At 55.8% G+C, this 20,062-nt stretch overlaps 1 protein-coding gene across 2 annotated transcripts in view; it reads right to left on the bottom strand.

Moving 5' to 3' along the window:
• The window catches only part of DNM1 (dynamin 1), a 49,606-nt gene that overhangs the window by 8,467 nt on the left and 21,077 nt on the right, over nt 1-20,062 (bottom strand). Inside the window, exons 12-22 of one of the 2 annotated variants that reach the window (XM_040631975.1) lie at nt 15,112-15,198; nt 11,335-11,405; nt 11,095-11,146; nt 10,878-10,889; nt 8,420-8,533; nt 4,497-4,606; nt 3,595-3,706; nt 3,135-3,146; nt 2,611-2,781; nt 1,305-1,546; nt 721-936 (exon numbers count right to left, since the gene is read on the bottom strand). In XM_040631975.1, coding sequence (XP_040487909.1) covers nt 721-936; nt 1,305-1,546; nt 2,611-2,781; nt 3,135-3,146; nt 3,595-3,706; nt 4,497-4,606; nt 8,420-8,533; nt 10,878-10,889; nt 11,095-11,146; nt 11,335-11,405; nt 15,112-15,198 — 1,199 coding nt within the window. Of the gene's footprint in view, nt 1-720; nt 937-1,304; nt 1,547-2,610; nt 2,782-3,134; nt 3,147-3,594; nt 3,707-4,496; nt 4,607-8,419; nt 8,534-10,877; nt 10,890-11,094; nt 11,147-11,334; nt 11,406-15,111; nt 15,199-20,062 lie in introns of those variants that run through there. The other variant, XM_040631974.1, reaches the window with a different exon arrangement.

Below are 20,062 nucleotides of genomic sequence, written 5' to 3'. Positions count from 1 at the left end.
GGGCAGCCTTCACCCTTTCCTGCCCCAACACCCACCACGTTGGCCCAGGCCAGGCAGGGCCAGAGACAGGGCCAAAGAAGAAAGCCATTAGACTGTCCCATGGTTCCCAGTCCCCTTTCCCAGCTGCTCCGTGTCCTAGCCCATGCCTGGATGCCATTCTTACACTCACACTCGTGTGCACGCCCACACACACATCACACACCTTGCTGATCAGTCACAGCCTGGCCTCTGTTCCTGTGGGCCAGAGGCCAGACAACCCCTGGGACAGCTCAAAGAGTCAGGACTCAGAGTAGCCCTGAGTGTAGTGAAAAACTCCACATCTGGAGGGGATCTGGGTTTAGAGATCCCCAGACCTGAGGTAGGTCACTAGTGGCTGGGAGAGAGAAGTTGAGGGCTGAATGGAAAACGGAGGAGAGCGAGGAGAAAGGAGGAGGAATGCAATGTGTGGGAGAGAGAAGTGAAAAGGGAGGGAAGCGCCATGCAAGTGCTGGGAAGAAGGGGGCAGGTGGGATGGGTCCCACGGCCCCCTCCCCAGAAAGGACCACCTCCGGGACTCAGCGCTCCCTGGGGGGCAGGCTCCGCCAGCCCTCAGCCACACGTCCGGTGGCTCCGGCACCCACGGTCCGAGCGCCCTGGATGGAGAGGGCCGGCTCTGGCCACACCTCCCTCCTGGCTACGCCCGCCCGGTGGCCTCTCCCACCGTATTCCGCCCCTACTCACCTGGGGACCCCGGGTGGGGCGCGGTTGGGGCGCGAGGGCACCTGGGGGGGAGGGCCGAAGGGGTCAGGGGAAGCCCCCGGCCTGGAGGGCACGGGGGGCGCCCCCCCCAGGGCGGACCCAGCAGGCGGAGGCCCAGGAGCAGGGCCCCGCGACCCGGGCCGGGCTGGGGGCACGGCGGGGGCTCGGCGCTGCGGCGTGGGGCTGGACGTGGGTGACCTGCGGGCGACAGGGCGCGGAAGATACGGAGGGGAGAGATGAGCAGCTCCGCCCCACCCTGAGGCCCCGCCCCAGCCCAGCGCCGGTCACGCCCATGCGCGGAAGCCCCACCCCGCCGCGCCCTACTTGTTCCCGGAGTTTAAGCCCCGCCTCCGGTGGCTCCAAAGTTCCAGCTCCACCCAGCCCCGCAGCCAGCGCTCCACGGCAAGCCCCGCCCCGCAATAAGCACCGCCCATTTCTAAAGCCCCGCCCCCTGCTCCAGGTGGGAGCCGTTCCGGTGACGCGGGCGCGCCACTGCCCGGTCCCGGCCCTCCTCCCGCGGGCCCCGGGCTGGGGGGCTTTGGGGCCGTGGGGGCCGGCCCTGGTACCTGCGTCCGGCCGGTACGCTCTGCACCTGCAGCCAGGAGTCGTCCACGGGCGGGGGCATGGGCGTGCTGACAGTGGTCGTGTTGATGTCGCCGATGATGCTGAGCGCCTCCTTCAGCGCGTGGTACATGCGCAGCATCTCGTCTCGCCGCTGCGCCTGCTCCGCCGACTCCTCCATCAGCGTGTTCTGGTCCCCGCACGAGTACAGGTTGGCCAGCAGCTCCGAGAAGATGAATTCCTTCGTCTGTGGGCGCGCAAACAGAAGGACGGGCTGGGACCTGACGCCTGTACCACTCTGACCGCCCCGCGGGACTGTACGCTGGACTGGGAGCTGGGGGGGAGGGGTGTCCTGGCTTTGCCACCGCCTGAACTCGGAGATCTCCCCCGCTTCCCCGCCCCCATCCTTGTCCTTTTCTCAGATGGTCCAGAGAGGAAAAGTGACCTGTCCAAGGTCATAGATATGGGAAGGCACCCAGGGCCTATCATGCAACCAGGACCCCTAGTTACTCGGCTCTGTTTCAGCCTCAGTTTCCCCATCTATAAAATGGGGTCGTTAGTTACACCCTTTCCGAGGACTTGCATGCTCCACGGGACCAAAATAAGGTAGATGACAGTTGAAAATTTTCTGAGCCCTTGAGTAACAGGTGTAAATGCGTTCCTCGATTGGGTGCAATGTGAGTCTCTGCGTGTAGGCAGTGGGTTAATGTGCTCCTTATACTCCGCAGGTGCTACCTGGCCCAGGTTCTGGGGTACTGGTGGAGGGGTTCTGAGGTTTCTACGCCGCAGGCCTGTGTCTCACTTATGCGTCATTCAGATACGTGGTGAGCACCTGCCATGTGCCAGGCACTGTGTTGTTCTGCGCTTTATACTCCTTTCCTCCTCGACTCTATTATTATCCATATTTTTACATATGGGGAAACAGAGGCTCAGAGAGGGTAGTGTTCTGAAAGTCAAACAGAATCTGTGGCACAGCCAGAATTCAAACACAGTTCTAATCCTCTGGGGGCCGTGCTGTTTCATTGAGCCACGGGTGGTGGGGGTTCTGTGGGGTGTGCATTTCAACACGTGGTCTGGGAGTTCTCAAAAGGTGTGATTCTTAGTTCCTTTTGGGTAATGTTTAAGCATGTTCGGAACAACTTGGGTATGTGACCGCGATGTAATATACAAAGCTCACATTATATTTCTTTTGGACAGCTCTGGTGTGGACCTACACCTGCCTCGCTAGCCCTGATCCCAAGGGACTGGCCTGTGCCTGCCCCAGGCCAACCTGGCCGCTGCCTCCCTGCACCCACGAAGGGCTGTACCCACATTGTTGATCATGAGGTGCATGATGGTCTTCGGCATGAGGTCCCGCACGGTCTTGTTCACAATGGCCATGTATGAGTCCACCAGGTTCCGGATGGTCTCCACCTGCCGCTCTAGCTGCGGGTCCATGGAGTGCATGAAGCTGTCTGAGCCGTTCTCCTCAGTCTCGCTGGCCTGCCATTGAGAATAGAGGGCATCAGGGTGGCTGGGCCCTCACAGCCAGGTTCTGGGCACCCCCAGGGTCTCGGCCCCTCCACGGGTGCCTGGAACACTGCCATACAGAGAACGGACGCGGGCTCCCCCAAACGCTCTGTATCTGCGCTCTGCCCACCCCAGTGCCTCTTAGGACCCCAGACCCTCATTCAGCCTTATCCCGGCTCTCTGTCTAGTGCCTAGAATTTGCCTCAGTTTCCCAGTCCATCAATTAGGAAAGACCTTCCAAGGTCCCTTCCTGATGCTAAAGACCTGGCCAGAGGGGCTGCCAGGCTGGAGACACCTGGCCGAAGGCGAGGGAGGGCCACACTCACTTTCTCCTTGTCCTGGAAGGCCCACACCAAAGCCATAGAGGTCACGACACCAGCATGGCCACCACCACCGCCACCGCCGCCACCAGCAAGCACAGCCGAAGCAGACACACACAGAAAGGAAAAGGCGCGTGAACCCAGGGCACTCTACCCCAATTCTAAGGCAACTCCAGACATTGCCACAGTGAAAGAGAGAAGGAAAGGGGAGGTAGCTACAAAAAGCTACCATGATATGAAGGGGCCGGAAATGCCATCTGTGGCAGACGAGGGTCACGAGAAACCGGCTTTGGAGGACAGGAGGAGGCTTAACTCTGACCCCACCCCAGCGCAGGCAGGGGGAGGATCCATGCTATTTCTGAGCCGCACAGGGCTCGAAAATGTGACATGACTTGGCATCACTGAAGATGGTGACCCAGGGCCCTCTATTGGAAGTCGCTTGCCCCCTCCCTGCCCTGCCTCTCACCCCGACACGCTCAGGATAGACGCCAGCCCTGAGGAAGGAGGCCTTCCAGCTGTCCACCTCCTCCTGCGTCTCGCAGGCCAGTTCCAGCTGCCGGTAATCCTTGTAGACATTCCTGCAAGACAGCCCGGCGGTGAGGCGAGAAGGGTGACGCCCATTCACGCAGGCGGGTAAGGGCACGCACAGATCGGGGGTATCATGCCCGGGGGCCCGGCCTGGCTTTCTCATTTCCCAGCTGTCCTGCCCTGAGCAAGTCCCCTCCCCTGCCAAGCTTCAGTTTCCTCGCCTGGAAGATGGGTTAATAAAACAACTCCTGGGACGCCTGGGTGGCTCGTGTTGGTTAAGCATCTGCCTTCCGCTCAGGTTATGATCCCAGGGTCCTGGGATCGAGTCCCACATTGGACTCCCCGCACTGCGGAGAGCCTGCTTCTCCCTCCCCCACCCATCTCTCGCATAAATAAATAAATAAAATCTTTAAAAAAAAAAAAAAAAGAAAGAAAGGGACTAAAAAAAAGGGGGGTGGAATGAGCCCTCATAAGAGGGGCATCCCCGACCATGCAGCCTCCATTGGATCCCTCCCTGGCTTTCTGGGACCCCCATGATGGCAGCTCTACTGACGCTTCATCTTGAGTCAGGGGAAGCCCACAGGAGTCAGCCCTGGCTTGGGAGGTGAGAGGCCTGGTACCATCACCAACCCCATGGACACTGAGCAACGAGAAGGGGATCGGGCCTGACGGGCTCTTCTCTGTCCCCTGTGGCTGGCAGAGTGTCTTACGCGGAGCAGGCACTCACCAAGAGCCTGACTAAATATTTGTCAAAGGAATGACTTGCTGGGGGGCTTGGGACAGGTCCCTCCCCTTTCTGCTCAGTGAGGGTGGTTTGGGGCTTGCAGTCTGGGGACCCACCTCTGCTCAGTGTTAAAGAGCGCAAAGATGTGCTTGCTTGACATGAAACCTTTCTCCACGTCCCGTAGCTTCAGGTTGTCCACGGAGAGCATGTATTTCTTCTCCTTCTCCTGTGGATAGAGGTGGGAGCGATGGGCGGGGTCAGCACTGCTCCCCGCTATGCCTCACAACCTAGCAGTGTTCCATGTGGTGGGGCGGGGCAGGGGTCCTGGGGCTGGGGGGCCCCAGGGTGGCCCTGAGCTTCGGGGCACCCGCGTGCTGTCTGAAGAAAGCCCGGCCATGGAGCCCTGAGCCTGCCGGGCGCCTCTGGTTCCCAATGGCATTCAAGCCATTCCCACCACCTCTGTGTGCTTGTACCAGAGCCCAAGAGCGCCGGGTGGCAAGACCAAGAGTGGCTCCCAGTCCCACCGCAAGCAAGCCCTGGATACCATCCAGGCCAGCCCAGCCAGGGACCCCGCACTCAAGCCTCTCTCGCCCCCCGGCCTGGCCAACAGGACCTGCTTTGGCTAAGCTGCTGACTTCATTTCCTGACTATAGAGCCAGAGAAGGGGGGCCACCAGCCCCAGCAGCTTCAAAGGGCTGGCTCAGCCCACGCCGCCATCCGTCCCTCCCAGCCGCCCATGTGTTAGCAATCAGGCGCACGGCACCAGCCTGGAGATGGTACGTCTGTGTGTGCAACACGTGTGTAGTGGTGTGCTTGTGCACACACATGCCAGCTGCAGCACGTACCCTGTGACCATAATGTGTGCGTGCCCACGTGTCTGTGTAGCATAGATGTGTGTGCACGTGTGTGTGCCCAAGGAGGTGCCCAGCGTGGCCATGGGTCCGTGGGAGCGTGTGTGCGTCACGGCGGCTGTGTGCACGCTCTCATAGGCGTGTGTGACAACTGTAAATACCTGTGTTTGCATGGGGCGTGCCTGGGGGGCACACCGTGGGCACGCACGCTTACACGCATACAGTTTGTTGCACGGGGTGAACACGTCTGGTTCATCTGTAGTCGTCTGGGGGGAGTCATGTGTATCTGTGGATGGGCACATGGGTGCCAGACCTATGTGCACACCTGTGTATGTCTGCTGTGGGCCGACATTGGTCTGTAGGCTGCTATGTTCGAGGAGGCGCAGGGGTCTTCAGAGGAGGTACTCCGGGATGGGGCTCTGGGAGGACAAGGGTTTCTGCCGCTGGTGCCCCAGGTGCCCACACCACAAACCCATGCTGTGGCTGGGGATGTCTGTGTGGATCTCAGGGACTCAGGCTCGGGCAGGAGCCTGATCCAGGATCCCAGGTCGGCTTGGGGGCGGGGTGGGGGGGGCTGGGTTGAGGAGGACCCTGCTCCCCAGTCCTGGCGCCATCCTGCCCACCTCCTTCTGCCCCCCACACCCGCCTGGCCCGACGGGCTACATAAAGCCTTCTTTATGCCAGGCGGGTGGCCGGGAGCCCCAGAGGGCCGCTGGGGGAGGAGAGGAGGAAGTTGCACACGCGGCCAGGGAACATCTGGAAGCGTTCGAGGGAGGCCCCGCCACCACCCGCCCTGCGCTCTGGGGTTGGACTCTAGGTAGGAGCGGCCTCCTCCCCCCACCCCTCCCTTCCTGCTGGCCGGCCCCCTCCCCAGGCCCCTCCTTCCCAGCCACAGCTCCCGCTCACCCCTGCCACGTCAAAGGAGGCAGAAGGGGAGTCGGGAGCAGAGAGGGGACCACGGGCTGGCTGGGCTGGGGCTGGGGGCCTTGGATCTCCAGGACATGAGGCGGAAGCTCCCACCCGACGGACAGACACTGCTGCCTGGATGGACCAGAGGACACCTCCACTCCGTCTACCCAGTGTTTAGACTATCTGTTCAGGACTCCCAAATTGTACAGTAGTCTGCACATTGGTTAGGCTGGGCTGGGTTAGACCCTCGGCGCCGCTGCTGGAGAGCTGGACCGACCCCCACCCGCCATCCCAGAACCGGAACCCGGAGACGGGGCAGGGGACTGGGGCGGGGGAGGCACAGGGGGTGCTGGGAGGAGGTGCAGAGGGAAGGGGGGCACCCTGCTGTGAGATGGGATGGGGGTGCTGACGGGCGGCGGAGGAAGCCTGAGAAGATGGGGGGGAACAATGAGGACTGGGGATATGGGCAGCCGCCTGTCTGCCCAGAGGGCCACCCAAGTCCCAAAGACCAGAGGGCTGGCGGCTGGGGAGAGAGGGGGACAGATCATCCTCCCTGCAGCCCAGACCACCTCCATGTCCGCAAGCTGGTCTAGTGCAAAAATCCACTCACATCACAGACACACACACACACACACACACACTCAGCAACTCGACACGCACACCCCCAAAACTCAGGCACACACATTCCCACACCCAAACTCAAATCACATACTCATGCCCCAGCACACTGGCACATCTCAGGGGCACGCACGTGTGCACACTCACGCACCCGCACGATGGAACACCGGCTCTCTCCCAGCCTTCCATCCTGAGCACATACACGTTCTCAGACGTTCCACTTGCACACTCCCTCCTCAAGCCCATCTGCCACATACACACACCTTCACTTGCACACCGAGCACAGACACACGCGCCTGAGAGTCCTACCTCAGGCACACACAGTCTCCCCCAACCACACCTAGATGCTTATACCCCAAACACTCTCCTCCAATGCCCCCCCCCACAGTCATCAGCCTCACACACCCCGCCTCCCGGCACTCACTGCCCACCCCCACCACGCCCCCCCCCAATGCCCCAACTCAAATATATGCACAAAGCCCAAAAAGACCCCGCCACAAGAGGATGGGGGCCCCTCTTGGACACATGCCCCTGCAGCATAGCCCTCAGCCCCAGGTCGCACTGTCCCCGGCCCAACATATAAGAACCCCCAGCATAAGAGCACCAGGAGTCCTGGGGCCGGCAGTCAGCACACCCAGCCCATGAGGGGTCTAGGCAGCCTGACTGAGCCACAGAGCAGGAAGCGACCCCCCCCACCCCCGCGTCACGCCACCTCACACTCCGTCCCTTCCAGGGGCCCCATGCTCGGGGAGAGGCCAGGGTTGGGGTAATGAGGTCCAGATGGCTTGGCGCCCCCGCCAGTGAGCCAGTGACGATAGAGGGCCCAGCCCAAGAGGGGGAGGGGGGGCCTTGCCCAGGGCGACTGGGAGGGGGCAGGGATCTAGGAGGGAGCTCAGAGACCAAAATCACAGCCCCCACCCCAGCCCCACTTCCCCACTGAGAGCGCCCTCTCCTCCAAAGCTTCCTCAGGAAGAAGGTCCCCTCCCCCACTCTGTGGCCAGCTGGAGTTCATTACCACAAGTCCCCCCCACCCCAAGCCCTCCCTATTCTCTCTGGTCACCTCTGGAATCCAGATGTGGAAGCCAAACAGACTCATTCTTAAAGGAGACCGGCAGCAAGGGAGGGAGGTGGCAGGGGTTCTGCGTGCCCCTGTGGGCAGGGCGGGGTTCGTGTGGAGCCTCCGCCCGGGCCCCATCACTCCGGCCCCTAGGCCTGGAGGCACCTGGGGCACCTCCCTTGCACCGCTGGGGGCTGGGGGACCGAGGTGCAGGGGTTAACAGGGTGTCTGGCAGCGGGATATGTGTGTGTCATAGGCCTGTGGGGGCCACGGGGGAGGCGGCACACCCTGGAGCAGGAAAACAGGAAGGCCACAGGGCTGGCGGGGTCAGGGAGGGGCGCCCAGCACCCCTGCCCACCCTCTCCAGGGCGCTCGACCCCAGGCTCCCCGCTCCTGCAAAGCCACCTTCTCTGTCCAGCCTGGATGAGCTCCCAGGATTGCCTGCCTCTGATCCTTGCAGCCCACTTCCACCCAAGGGTCTTGATGGGCTTTAAAAAAAGCCCCGTTCACTGGGTGGCCCCGTCTATTCCAAGCCCTCGGTAGTGTCTGAGCCTGACTCTGGCGACCAGCCAAACCCCTTGATGACCACTGGCCCTTTACTCACCTCGTCATCCTTGTACCAGGACAGATTCTCTGCGGTCAGCACAAACCAGTACTCCTTGGAGCCCCCCTTCATGATGCCAATATTGCTGATGGTCAGCCAGCCCTTCCGGATGACCTGGAGGGTGAGAGGGCAGGAGGTCAGCGGGCAGAGGCCAGCACTCCCCGTGGAGGATGGGGCAGGCAGAGAGAGGCGCTCAAAAGCCCACCCCTCGTCTAGCTCTTGGAGGCCTGGCCGGGCAGGGAGGGTGCGGGCTAGACCTGCCCTCGTTTGAACCACAAGTGAACAGACTGGAAGCCGGAGGAAGGCAGAGGTCAGCTCAGGATAAACAGCCTTCTGACAGTCAGAGCCATCTGAGGAGGGGACCAGTAGCCTGGGTAGGGGATGAGCTCCCCACCGCTAAAAGTGTGCAAGCAGAGTTTCGGGGGCCACGTGGGCAAGACAATTCTGAATATCTTTTCAGCTTAAGATCCACTTTATTCTAAGACTTGTTTCTGACCTCAAGGACTTTGTACGGGCTGCTGTCTCTGCCTACAAAGCGCTTCCCTCCTGTTTGTCTGCCAAATTCCTCCTCGCCCTGTGGGGATCAGCTCAGAAGTCCCATTCTCAGGCAGGCCTTCCCTGGCCCCCAGTATAAGTAGGGACCCCCATTATAGTCTAACAGGCTTTTATCGCTCCCTTCAGTCTTCCTCTAGGATAATGGCTGAGATTTCCAAAATAGTGTGTATGTGTGTGAGAAAGAGAGAGAGAGATTATCTGCTGATGTCAGCCTGTCTTGCTAAATTATGAACTCTCCTGCTCGCTGGTATATTCCAGCACCAGTGTGCTTGGCAGACAATAAGTCATCAATAAATACTTGTGGCAGGAATACATGAATGTTACGGTAGCAGGGTTCTAAGGGTCTTTGGCCCCAGGGCCCGGCAGGAGTGGGGTGGTAGGGATGGGAGCAGGTTGAAGGGCTGAACACGAATTGAACAGGCCCCTTCTTCCCTGGGGAGCCCAGCGTAACAGGCAAAGGTCTGTTTTCACAGCAGGAAGCAGCTGTCCCCAAGACCGTCCTGAGCCATCACCACAGACAGGGGCTATACATTCTGCTCCAAGGGCAAGGCCACTAACTAGACCCCAGTGGTGGGTCATACAGAATGAGCAACCTCGCCCAGCCCTGACCTCCCTGGTTCCAGAGCATCCAGAGAAGAGCCAAGGAGCCTGGGGCTGACAGGAAAGCCCTCTGGGGTCAGGCCTGCTTCTGGGGCCCTCAAAGCCTGCCCCCCTGCCCCGGAGCCCTCCTTGACCCTCTGGCTTCCCCCAGAACCTTGCAGAGAACCCAGGAGACGTAGTGGATCAGGAGCTGGGTAGCTGCCTTCGCCATTAACAGAAACATGATAGCCAGGTGTCCCGTGGTCCCTCTCCCACCCTGTCCAGGTCCAGTGAGGATCCCCTCAGTGTCTTGTCACTGTCTTTGGAACTGAGTCCAAATGCCACGTCCTGGCACTCCTCACCCCTGGATCTGATCAGCAGACCTTGTCAGGCTACTCCCTGCTCTGACTGGCAGCCTTCTTCCTTTGGCCACCCCCAGCTCTGCCAAACCCCCTTCCAGAGCCCCTGCACCAGGAACCACCTGCCCCGCCAACTCCCACCGTGCGTCCTGACCACAGGCTCAGGTCTCCAGGGGGCAGGGCCGGAGTGTGACTCCTGTCCGGGGGCCAGCCCCGTGCAGACACCCACCGAGCGTTTGCTGAACCGAACTGCCCTGGGATATTGCACTCATTAATGCCTTCGTTCTATCGAGCACCTACTGTGCGCCACGCACTGGGCTGTAGGGCTGAGAATTTGCTGACGGACAAGACAGACCCAGCCCTTCCCCTCATGGGGTTTGAGATGAAATAGGTATGAAGCCAATAATCACACAAACACCTAGATTGGTTTAAGGAAACTACGGCCTCTGGAAAATTCCAAACTATGACTTGCGTGTACAGGTGGGGGAGAGAAGTGATGTTTCAGCAGAGACCTGAAGGACAGAATGGGCGAGGAGGGCCTTGTTCTCCTGACACTCATTCATCTCTTTACTCAACTCTGGTAGAGGTGGCTACCGTGAAAACATATTTCTCTTCCATCCATCCATCCATCCATCCATCCATCCATCCATCCATCCAACAGATATTTGAGGAGCACCTACGAGTGCCAGGCCCCTGCCAGCCATTCTCACACGCCCAGCCCACATGGTCTACCTCGGCCTATAGTAGATGCTAAGCTCATGCGCGCTGCTGGACAGGCGGAGGGGCCCCTGTGACTGGCTAGGCCTTGCCTCTGGGCTGAGAGCACGCGTGGACACCCGTGTGCTGGTGTGTGTGCGAGCAGCTCAAGCCAGAGAGTGCCCTTTGCCCCCTGTGCACCCCCACGATGAATGGGCCCCCTCCTCCCCTTCACGATGTAAGCCAAGAGCCCCAGTCCTGGTACTCACCAGAATCTCATCCTGCAAAGAGGTAACCATAGCAACCACGAGAAGCATCGGGAGAGAGGAGAGAGGGTTACTGAGGCAGAGTGGGAGGCTTGTGGCTGGCAGCTGACAGGCTCCCTGGCCCCCATGAGACCCTTCCCCTTGGGGGAGGGGGCTCTCAGAGCTTGGCGTCCGTCCGGCACCCTCCATCCCTCCGGCTGGGGCGCTGGGGTTCGCTCACCTGGTTCCCTGAAGCCTTCTTCTTGTTCATCTGGTTGCTCCTCTGCTGAGCACTGATAGGGAGAGAGGGAAGAGTCTCAATGTCTTCTCTCAAGAGGCCTAGCTTCAGTGCCACTGCTCCGTGGGCACCGGACCCAGAGGGTTAACCCAGTGGGCCTGGGTCCTGCACACACACACACACACACACACACACACACACACTTACAGGAGGCGTCACCTTCTCTGCCTGGGGAGCACTCACTTGGCAAAGCCTATGAAGTCCTCGTGATTGGTATTCATGTAAGCCAGCTCGATATCAATGAGAAGCATGACCTTCCAGGACACACAGGTCAGCAGGCAAGTGGAAAAAACACGGCAGCGTTTTAAAATGCGTGAAAGGCTGGAAGAAACATACTTAGAGCGCATGTAGAACTCATAATAAATCAATCAGTGCATCAGTAGTAGTATCCACAATAAATAAAGAGTTGCTGCAAGTCAATAAATGAAAGCCAGACAAGGAACACACATCAAAGCAGCCAGAGAACATGAATGGGTAATTCAGAGAGGAAACCACATAATCAATAAGGCTCTGTGAAAAACGCTCACCCTCCTGAATAAAGAAATCTGAGTTAAAACAAGGAGACCCTTTCATAACCTCTCAAATTAATAATAAATATTGGTAATGACCAGTGTGGGCACCGTTGTGGGAAGATGGGTTCTCATGTATATACTGTTGGTAGAAGTGCAAATTAGGATCACCTTCTTGGAAGGTAATTGAACATTTAACAGGACTAAAATACATATATCCGCTTCTAGAACTATACATATATGTATGTCTCATAGATAAACTCACCAAAAGAGCAAGGATATATGTATGTGTGTGTACACACACACACACACACCCCAGGGTGTTCGGTGTGATGTAGCTTGTAATGGAGAAAAACTGGAAACAAGCCAATGGCCATCAGAAGGTGAAATAAATTACGGCATCCTCTGAACAATAAAGCACTCTACAGCTCTTCAAAAGAGTGCAGACCATTTCTAGGTTCTGGCACTGGAAGATCCCCTTTGCAAATGAGGAAGAGTGATGGGATTCGTCACTGAGTTATGACCAGAGGGAACACTCCTGATGCACATCGCCGGGTTTAGACCCAAGCCCCAGTGCTCCCCGTAGTAAGCCTGTGCTCACTGAGCCTCAAGTTCCACAGATGAAGGGTGCCTGCCTCCTAGGAGTGGTGAAGACGCAGGGAAATGAGGCAGATCACATGTCCGACACGTAATGGGTGCTCAACAGATGTTAGCTACTACAATTATCTTTAGAGAAAAGAGGCAAGACACACAGCAGGACTGTGGTTATTGAAGATTAAGATGGAATCTGGAATGTGTATATGTCTAGGGAAAAAATGCCTAGGGGCGTCCGGGGGTTCCGTTGGTTAAGCGGCTGGCTTCAGCTCAGGTCATGATCCCAGGGTCCTGGGATGGAGCCCCACGTCTGGCTCCCCACTGAGCGGGGAGTCTGTATGTCCCTCTCCCTCTCTCCCTCCCCCCAACTCATGCTTTCACGCTCTCTCTCAAATAAATAAGATCCTTTTTTTAAAAAGGATCTTATTTATTTGACAGAGACAGAGCACAAGCAGGATCTTTTAAAAAAGATCTTATTTATTTGAGAGAGAGTGTGTGAGTGGTGGGGCGAGGGGCAGAGGGACAAGCAGACTCCCCTCTGAGCAGGGAGTCCAATGTGGGGCTCGATCCCAAGACCCCGAGATCATGACCTGAGCAGAAGGCAGATGCTTAACCAACTGAGCCACCCAGGCGCCCCAATAAGTAAGATCTTAAAAAAAATGCTTGGGCCTGGAAGGGAACACACCAAGCTGTTAATCATGTTTACTTTGTGGGAGGAACTGGGGGCAGGGAAGAGTGAATGAAGGAACACTTTACTTGTAATTTAATTACTTCTATACTGATTGAATATTTTATCATTTATCACTCTTGTCATTGAAGAGGTCAGTGAGGATTCAAAAACACAACATCCAAACAAAGATGTGAACGCCTAGGGGACAGCACCACCATGGAGAAGGGGCGTGTGAGTATGGAGGCTAGGAACTGGGAGCCAGGGGTGGGTACAGACAGAAGGATGACCGAGAGATGGACAAGTAAGGAGGACTTGCTTATGAGCCTGTGGGAGCTGCAAGGGGACCTGCTCATCTCTGCTCCTCCAAGCTCAGAGGTGACTGTGATTGAATGAATGAATGAATATCTGATAAATGACTAAATAAAAGTCTATACGGGCAATGGAATATATCTGGATATTCCTTAAAAAGGAAGGGAATTCAGAAGGGGCACATGCACCCCAATGTTTATAGCAGCAATGTCCACAATAGCCAAACTATGGAAAGAGCCCAGATGTCCATCAGCAGGTGAATGGATAAAGAAGATGTGGTGTATATATACAATGGAATATTACACAGTCATAAAAAATGAAATCTTGCTATTTGCAATGAAGTGGATGGAACTAGAAGGTATTATGCTAAGCAAAATGAGTCAATCAGAGAAAGACAATTATCATATGATCTCACTCCTGCGTAGAATTTAAGAAATAAAACAAAGGAGCATAGAGGAAGAGAGGGAAAAATAAAACAAGACGAAATCAGACTGATGAATCACTGACCTCTACCTCTGAAACTAATAATACATTATACGTCAATTAATTGAATTTAAATAAATTTCTTTAAAAAAGGAAGGGAATTCTGACGCCTGGTAGAGATGGACCTTGAGAAAATTATGCTAAGTGAAATAAGCCAGACACAAAAGGACAATTGCTATAAGCTTCCGTGTATATGAGGTCCCTAGAGTTGTTAAATTCATAGAAACAGGAAGGAGAATGATGGTTGCCAGGGGCTGGAGGGAGGCAGGGGCCAGGGAGTCACTGTTTAATGGCACAGAGCTTTGTTTGGGGAAGATGAAAAGGTTCTGGAGACAGAGGGGGTGATGGTCCCACAATAGTGTGAACCACACCCTGAAAGGTGGTGAAAATGGTAAATTTTATGTTATATATATTATATATATTTGACCACAATAAAAAAGTTAGAAAAGCAGAGAGTATGAGGTGAGAAAGTGTAAGGGAGACTGAGACAGAAAAGAGAAAGTGGGGAGGAGGAGGAAGGTGGGGGTGGGGAGTAGGAAGGAGGAGGAAGGAGGAGGAAGGTGGGGTGGGGAGTAGGAAGGAGGAGGAAGGTGGGGGTGGGGGGTAGGAAGGAGGAGAAAGGTGGGGGCTGGGGGTAGGAAGGAGGAGGAAGGTGGGGGCTGGGGGTAGGAAGGAGGAGGAAGGTGGGAGGTGGGGGGTAGGAAGGAGGAGGAAGGTGGGGGTGGGGAGGAGGAAGGAGGAGGAAGAAGGAGGAAGGTGGGGTGGGGAGAGGAAGGAGGAGGAAGGTGGGGGGGGGGTAGGAAGGAGGAGGAAGGTGGGGGCTGGGGGATAGGAAGGAGGAGGAAGGTGACAGGTGGGGGGTAGGAAGGAGGAGGAAGGTGGGGTGGGGGGTAGGAAGGAGGAGGAAGGTGGGAGGTGGGGGTAGGAAGGAGGAGGAAGGTGGGAGGTGGGGGGTAGGAAGGAGGAGGAAGGTGGGGTGGGGGTAGGAAGGAGGAGGAAGGTGGGAGGTGGGGGGTAGGAAGGAGGAGGAAGGTGGGAGGGGGGGGGTAGGAAGGAGGAGGAATGTGGGGGTGGGGGTAGGAAGGAGGAGGAAGGTGGGAGGTGGGGGGTAGGAAGGAGGAAGGTGGGGGGTGGGGGGTAGGAAGGAGGAGGAAGGTGACAGGTGGGGGTAGGAAGGAGGAGGAGAGGTGGGGTGGAGGAGGAGGTGGGAGGAAGGAGGAGGAAGGTGGGAGGTGGGGGGTAGGAAGGAGGAGGAAGGTGGGGTGGGGGTAGGAAGGAGGAGGAAGGTGGGAGGTGGGGGGTAGGAAGGAGGAGGAAAGTGGGGTGGGGGGGTAAGAAGGAGGAGGAAGGTGGGGGTGGGGGTTAGGAGGGAAGCAGCAGCGGCTGCAGGCTCACCTGCTCCTTGGTGCGACCCTCGCGCTCCCGGATGTGGGTGGTCACAATACGCTCCATCTCTTCCCGCAGCCGGGGGTACTGCTGGAGCTGGGGAGGGACGGGAGGGGAGAGAGCCACGTACACAGGGGGCACCGGCGGGGAGCACCCCACCCCACCAGAATCCAGGGATCCAGGGGCGTGGGGTGGGAGGACACACAGAAGGCCCGAGATGAGGGGAAGAGAGGCCTGGGATCCCAGGAAGCTGAAGGCACCAAGCCATGGCCACCCTTTCCCCCAAGTGTGGGTTCCAAATGGCAATTCAAGGGTCTTTCAGGTTCCAGGCCCTCCTTACTGGCCTACTTGGGCAACTTCGGGGGGAGGGCAGTTCCCACGGGCAGAAACGCCTCAGGGCTCAACCTGCTCCGCCACCTTGGTAGCAGCCATCTTGGAAACGGACTATTGGATGGAGGCCTCTGTTTGGGGGCCCGTTAGGTCCCAAAGCTTTCGCTGACCCCCAGGGCTACCCCTTGTCCTCCCAAGGAGGGAGGGACAGGCAGGCGGGGAATCAGGCAGAGAACAGCCTCGAGATTCCTATCCAGGAAGAATGTGGGGAGGGCAGGCCCCGAGGTGCCAGCTGGCCTCCTGAGTCAGGCTGGGGACAGGCAGTAGTCCTTGTCAGAGCTGAGGGAGGGGGCAGGGGGAACCGGCAGGCACGCACAGGACACGCAGGAGTCACAGGCAAGGCATGCGAGGGCACGGGGAGGGGGGCATGCGGAGTGGGGTGCCAGCAGCATGAGCAGTACCCCGCGGGGGCCTGGGTGGGCCCCGGGCCCTCCTGGTAGAATCCACCCGGTTTTGCCTCCCTTTGCATGCCCCGGCCTGGCACCATCATCCCCAGCAGCATCTGCCCAGCCAACTTGTCTCTACCCCGCTTCCTTGGGGTAGGAGCTCACCAGTACCCATTTCCCTCCAGTTTTTATCAACTGAGGCAGAAGGGGAAGTTACTCTAAACCCTCCTCCCTCTGCCTGTGAACTCTACCCTCATCTCAGGGCTCTGGACATAGCCCACATTCATTCTCCTGCAGGACTCTTGGCTGCCACCTCCTCCAGAAAGCCTGCCCTGACCACCCCCAAGAGCTGGGTTAGGGGCATCTCTGTGCCCACCCCCCACGACTACATTGTCATTGCCTGGAGGGCAGGGGTGGGCCAGGCACACGGCTGCGGCTCAGAGAGGGCAGGTTGAAGGAATGAGAGAATGAATGAAGAATGGATGTCACTGCCCTCCTTGCCAGGGTGAGGGGACACCAGCCCCTCTGGCTCATGGAACAGCTCCTCCTCAGGGAGGGGGCCTCGCTGAGCTGATGATGGGGAGCCCACCCACAGGAACCTCGAGTCCTGCTGGCCTGCCCTCCCCACTTGGTGGTCACGTGGGACCCAGGTCGGGCAAATCTCGAACCAGTCCTGTCCCTCTTCCCATGCCTGGGTCAAGCCCCTCAGGTGACTCCCTCTCTGTGGGAAGAGACCTGGAGGTTAGCGTGCCTGGGTCATAGGTAGTGATCCTGAGGGCAAGATGGAGGCCGAGGAGAGGGGGCAGGGGGCATGGGGAGAGGCAGGAGGATGGGGAAGAAAGTGGCGCCCTGGATGCCCAGGAGAGGTAGACGTGAGAAATGGCTCGTCCTCCCCCTCCACCCCCCACCATCCCAAGGCTATGTCAAAGTATGGCTGGTGTGGTCGAGCACAGGGGACCTGGGGGAGAGGTAGCCTGAGACCAGGGCCTTCCAAACAAGCACTGGCTGGACGGGCCTGGTGGACCCGCTGCCCCATGAGGCCCAAGGAGGGCCTCCACTCCTCCTTGAAGTCTCCAGCTTGGGGTAGAGATTCGGGACTGAGTCACCTCCTCTGAGGTGATCCCAAGTGCTTCCTCCCAGGGCAGGGCTGTGGCAGGGGTGTGGGGGGGAGAGGTGGGCAAGGAGGGAAGCGGCAGCAATTCGCCAAAGAGCATGACCAATCCCCCACTAACTGCCTGGATGTTGCATTTGTCAAGTTTTCCACGTGTCACACATGACAGGGCGGCCTCAGCCTCTTTGGGAAGTTGTCCCCTTTGAGCATCTTTTTCCGTTCTGTCTCTGAGCCTTTCCAGGACTTTTAGCCAGTTTTTAAAATGGAACATTTCTGTCTCAGTCCTTGGCTGAGTGGGGGGGTCAGCTTGGAGCCCATGAGTAAGTGGCCAAGGACACAGGCCCGGGAGCCACATGACTCTTGTTTCAAAGCCAGCCCCTGCCCTGCCGCCTCTCCTTAGGAAAGTGACTGCAACCTCTCCAAGCCTCGGTTTCTCCACGTGGAAAATGGGGCAGTAACAGCACCTTCCCTCTCAGGGTCCTTGGGAGGACTGAGCAGCATATCCCATGGGCGACATTAAACTCCAGATTTCATCCAGAGAGCCAAGTTGTAATCCCAGCAGGCCTGGGAAGAGTTAGAATTGATTATTGAGAAGCCTCTGACAGGGGTGCCTTGCTAAACTTAGAAGACTTGGGGAAGAAAAAAAAAAAATAAAGAAGATGGGTGCATTTTGCCAGGAAAAAGAAAAAAAAATTACTACTCATTAAATAAATCAAAAGGCAACATTATTTTTTAGAAATAATTGATAAGCTTTCCTTTTTAAAGTTTTTATCAATATTCCTGCTGACAAAAATCTACAGACTCACTGTAAGACTAAAATGTGCAAAGTAGAAATGGAAAAATTCCTATTTTCCTTGCCCTCTCTTAACATAATGGTTAGCAATTTGATGACTACGCCTTTGGAATTTTATTGTTTACAAATATTATTTCCTCTCCCAAATACTATATTGTCTTCAGAAACCAGCTTTTTTCCCACAGTACGTTGTGGAGGGACATGTCAATGGAAATAAATATGCCTTGATCTTTTAAGAGCTATAGTCTGCCATCGACTGCAAGGTACTTTACATAATCAATCCCCTCCCGATGGACATCTGGGTTGTTTCCAAAATCTTACCATTTATGAGAATTAGTGCTTTTCTTTAGAATGCAATTCAGCAGTGTTTCAGTTTTTAAATGTTTGATTCTAGTTATCAGTTTTCTAAGAATTTATTCTAAGGAAAAAATCCTAGAGGAAAAAAACAAACATTTGTATAGGCAAAGATGTTCAGGGGCGCCTGGCTGGCTCAGTCGGTAGAGTGTGTGACTCTTGATCTTGGGGTTATGAGTTCAAGCCCCTATTGGGTGTAGAGATGACTTAAAAAAAAAAAAAGATGTTCATTGCCAGATTATTTATAATCTTGAAAAACTGGAGACAATTTAAATGGCCTGGGTGGTGCAACGGATTAAGTGTTCGACTCTTGGTTTTGACTCAGGTCCCGATCTCAGGGTTGTGAGATCGAACCCCGCATCGGGCTCCACGCTGAACGCAAACCCTGAGATCGAACCCCGCATCGGACTCCACGCTGAACGCAGAGTCTGCTCGAGATTCTTTCTCTCCCTCTGCCCCTCCCACTCGTGGTCTCTCTCTCTCTCTCTAAAATAAATAAATAAGTCTTTAAAAAACATAAAATAGGGGTGCCTGGGTGGCACAGCGGTTAAGTGTCTGCCTTCGGCTCAGGGCATGATCCCAGCGTTATGGGATCGAGCCCCACATCAGGCTCTTCCGCTATGAGCCTGCTTCTTCCTCTCCCACTCCCCCTGCTTGTGTTCCCTCTCTCGCTGGCTGTCTCTATCTCTGTCAAAAAAATAAATAAAATCTTAAAAAAAAAATGTTCACCAATAGAAAAACTATGGTTAAGTAAACCATGATAAATCTTGTTTAGCAGAGTATTATGCAAACACTAAAAAGGTTTATGTAGACTGTGTCACATACCGCCCCAAAATGTGTGTTACTAAAAGAAAAAGCAGGATGCTATTGTATTCACAGTGTGAATACATAACACAGTAAACAAACAGAAAAAAGATTTGGAGGGGGCGCCCGGGTAGCTCAGTCAGTTAAGCATCCAAGTCCTGATTTCAGATCATGGTCTCGGGGTCATGAACTGAGCCCCATGTTGGGCTCCGCACTCAGCAGGGCGTCTGCGTGGGATTTTTTTTTTCTCTCTTTCTCCCTCTGCCCCTCCCCCACTCTCAAAATACATAAATAAACATTAGGAAAAAAAACAAGGGGGAAAAAAAGATTTGGAGGAATAAATCGGTAAAAACTTTACGGAGGGCAATGTTGTGGAAGTGGGGAAGTTACCAAAATTGTGAATGTTCCTATCCACTGACTGGCCATTGTCTGTCTAGAAATTTGCCCTAAAGAAACAACAGGATACATATTATAAATACATCTGTAAGGATGGTCACTGCAGCACTGTTTGTAAAAGAAAAAAAAGCTTGAAACAATTGAAATGTCAATAGGATATTGACTATATAGATCAAGGCACATTTCTACAGCAGGAAACAACTCAGCAGTTCAAGGAGAGGTCTTCCTGTCGTTCCATACAAGGATTCCAGTTCACGCTGCTCGGTAAAAAAGAGTTCCGGAATCCGTGTGTAGAGTATGATCCCATTTAAGCTAAAACTGGCATATTTTTGTAATTAGTTAGGAAGCTAGGAGTCCTTATCTTCAGGGTTGAACGATTACAGGAACTTGCTTTCTCTGTACTGTTCGAATTTTTTATAACAATCGTGTATGATCAGCGGTGCCTGGGCGGCTCCGTCGTTAAGCGTCTGCCTTTGGCTCAGGGCATGATCCCAGGGTCCTGGGATCAAGCCCCGCATCAGGCTCTCTGCTAGGAGCCTGCTTCTTCCTCTCCCACTCCCCCTGCTTGTGTTCCCTCTCTCGCTGGCTGTCTCTCTCTCCGTCAACTAAATAAATAAAATCTTTAAAAAAAAAATCGTGTATGATCAGAACAAAATCAATACTGATAATTTCAATTTTTTTAAAGGAGTATACTTGCAGGAAACACACAAAAATCTCCCTCGTGGC

The sequence above is a fragment of the Ursus maritimus genome, unplaced genomic scaffold (genome assembly GCF_017311325.1).
Source record: "Ursus maritimus isolate PB19 unplaced genomic scaffold, ASM1731132v1 scaffold_17, whole genome shotgun sequence".
NCBI classification, from domain to species: domain Eukaryota; kingdom Metazoa; phylum Chordata; class Mammalia; order Carnivora; family Ursidae; genus Ursus; species Ursus maritimus.
The sequence above is the reverse complement of the archived record's forward strand: the minus strand, read 5'-3'. Positions and strand labels throughout refer to the sequence as shown.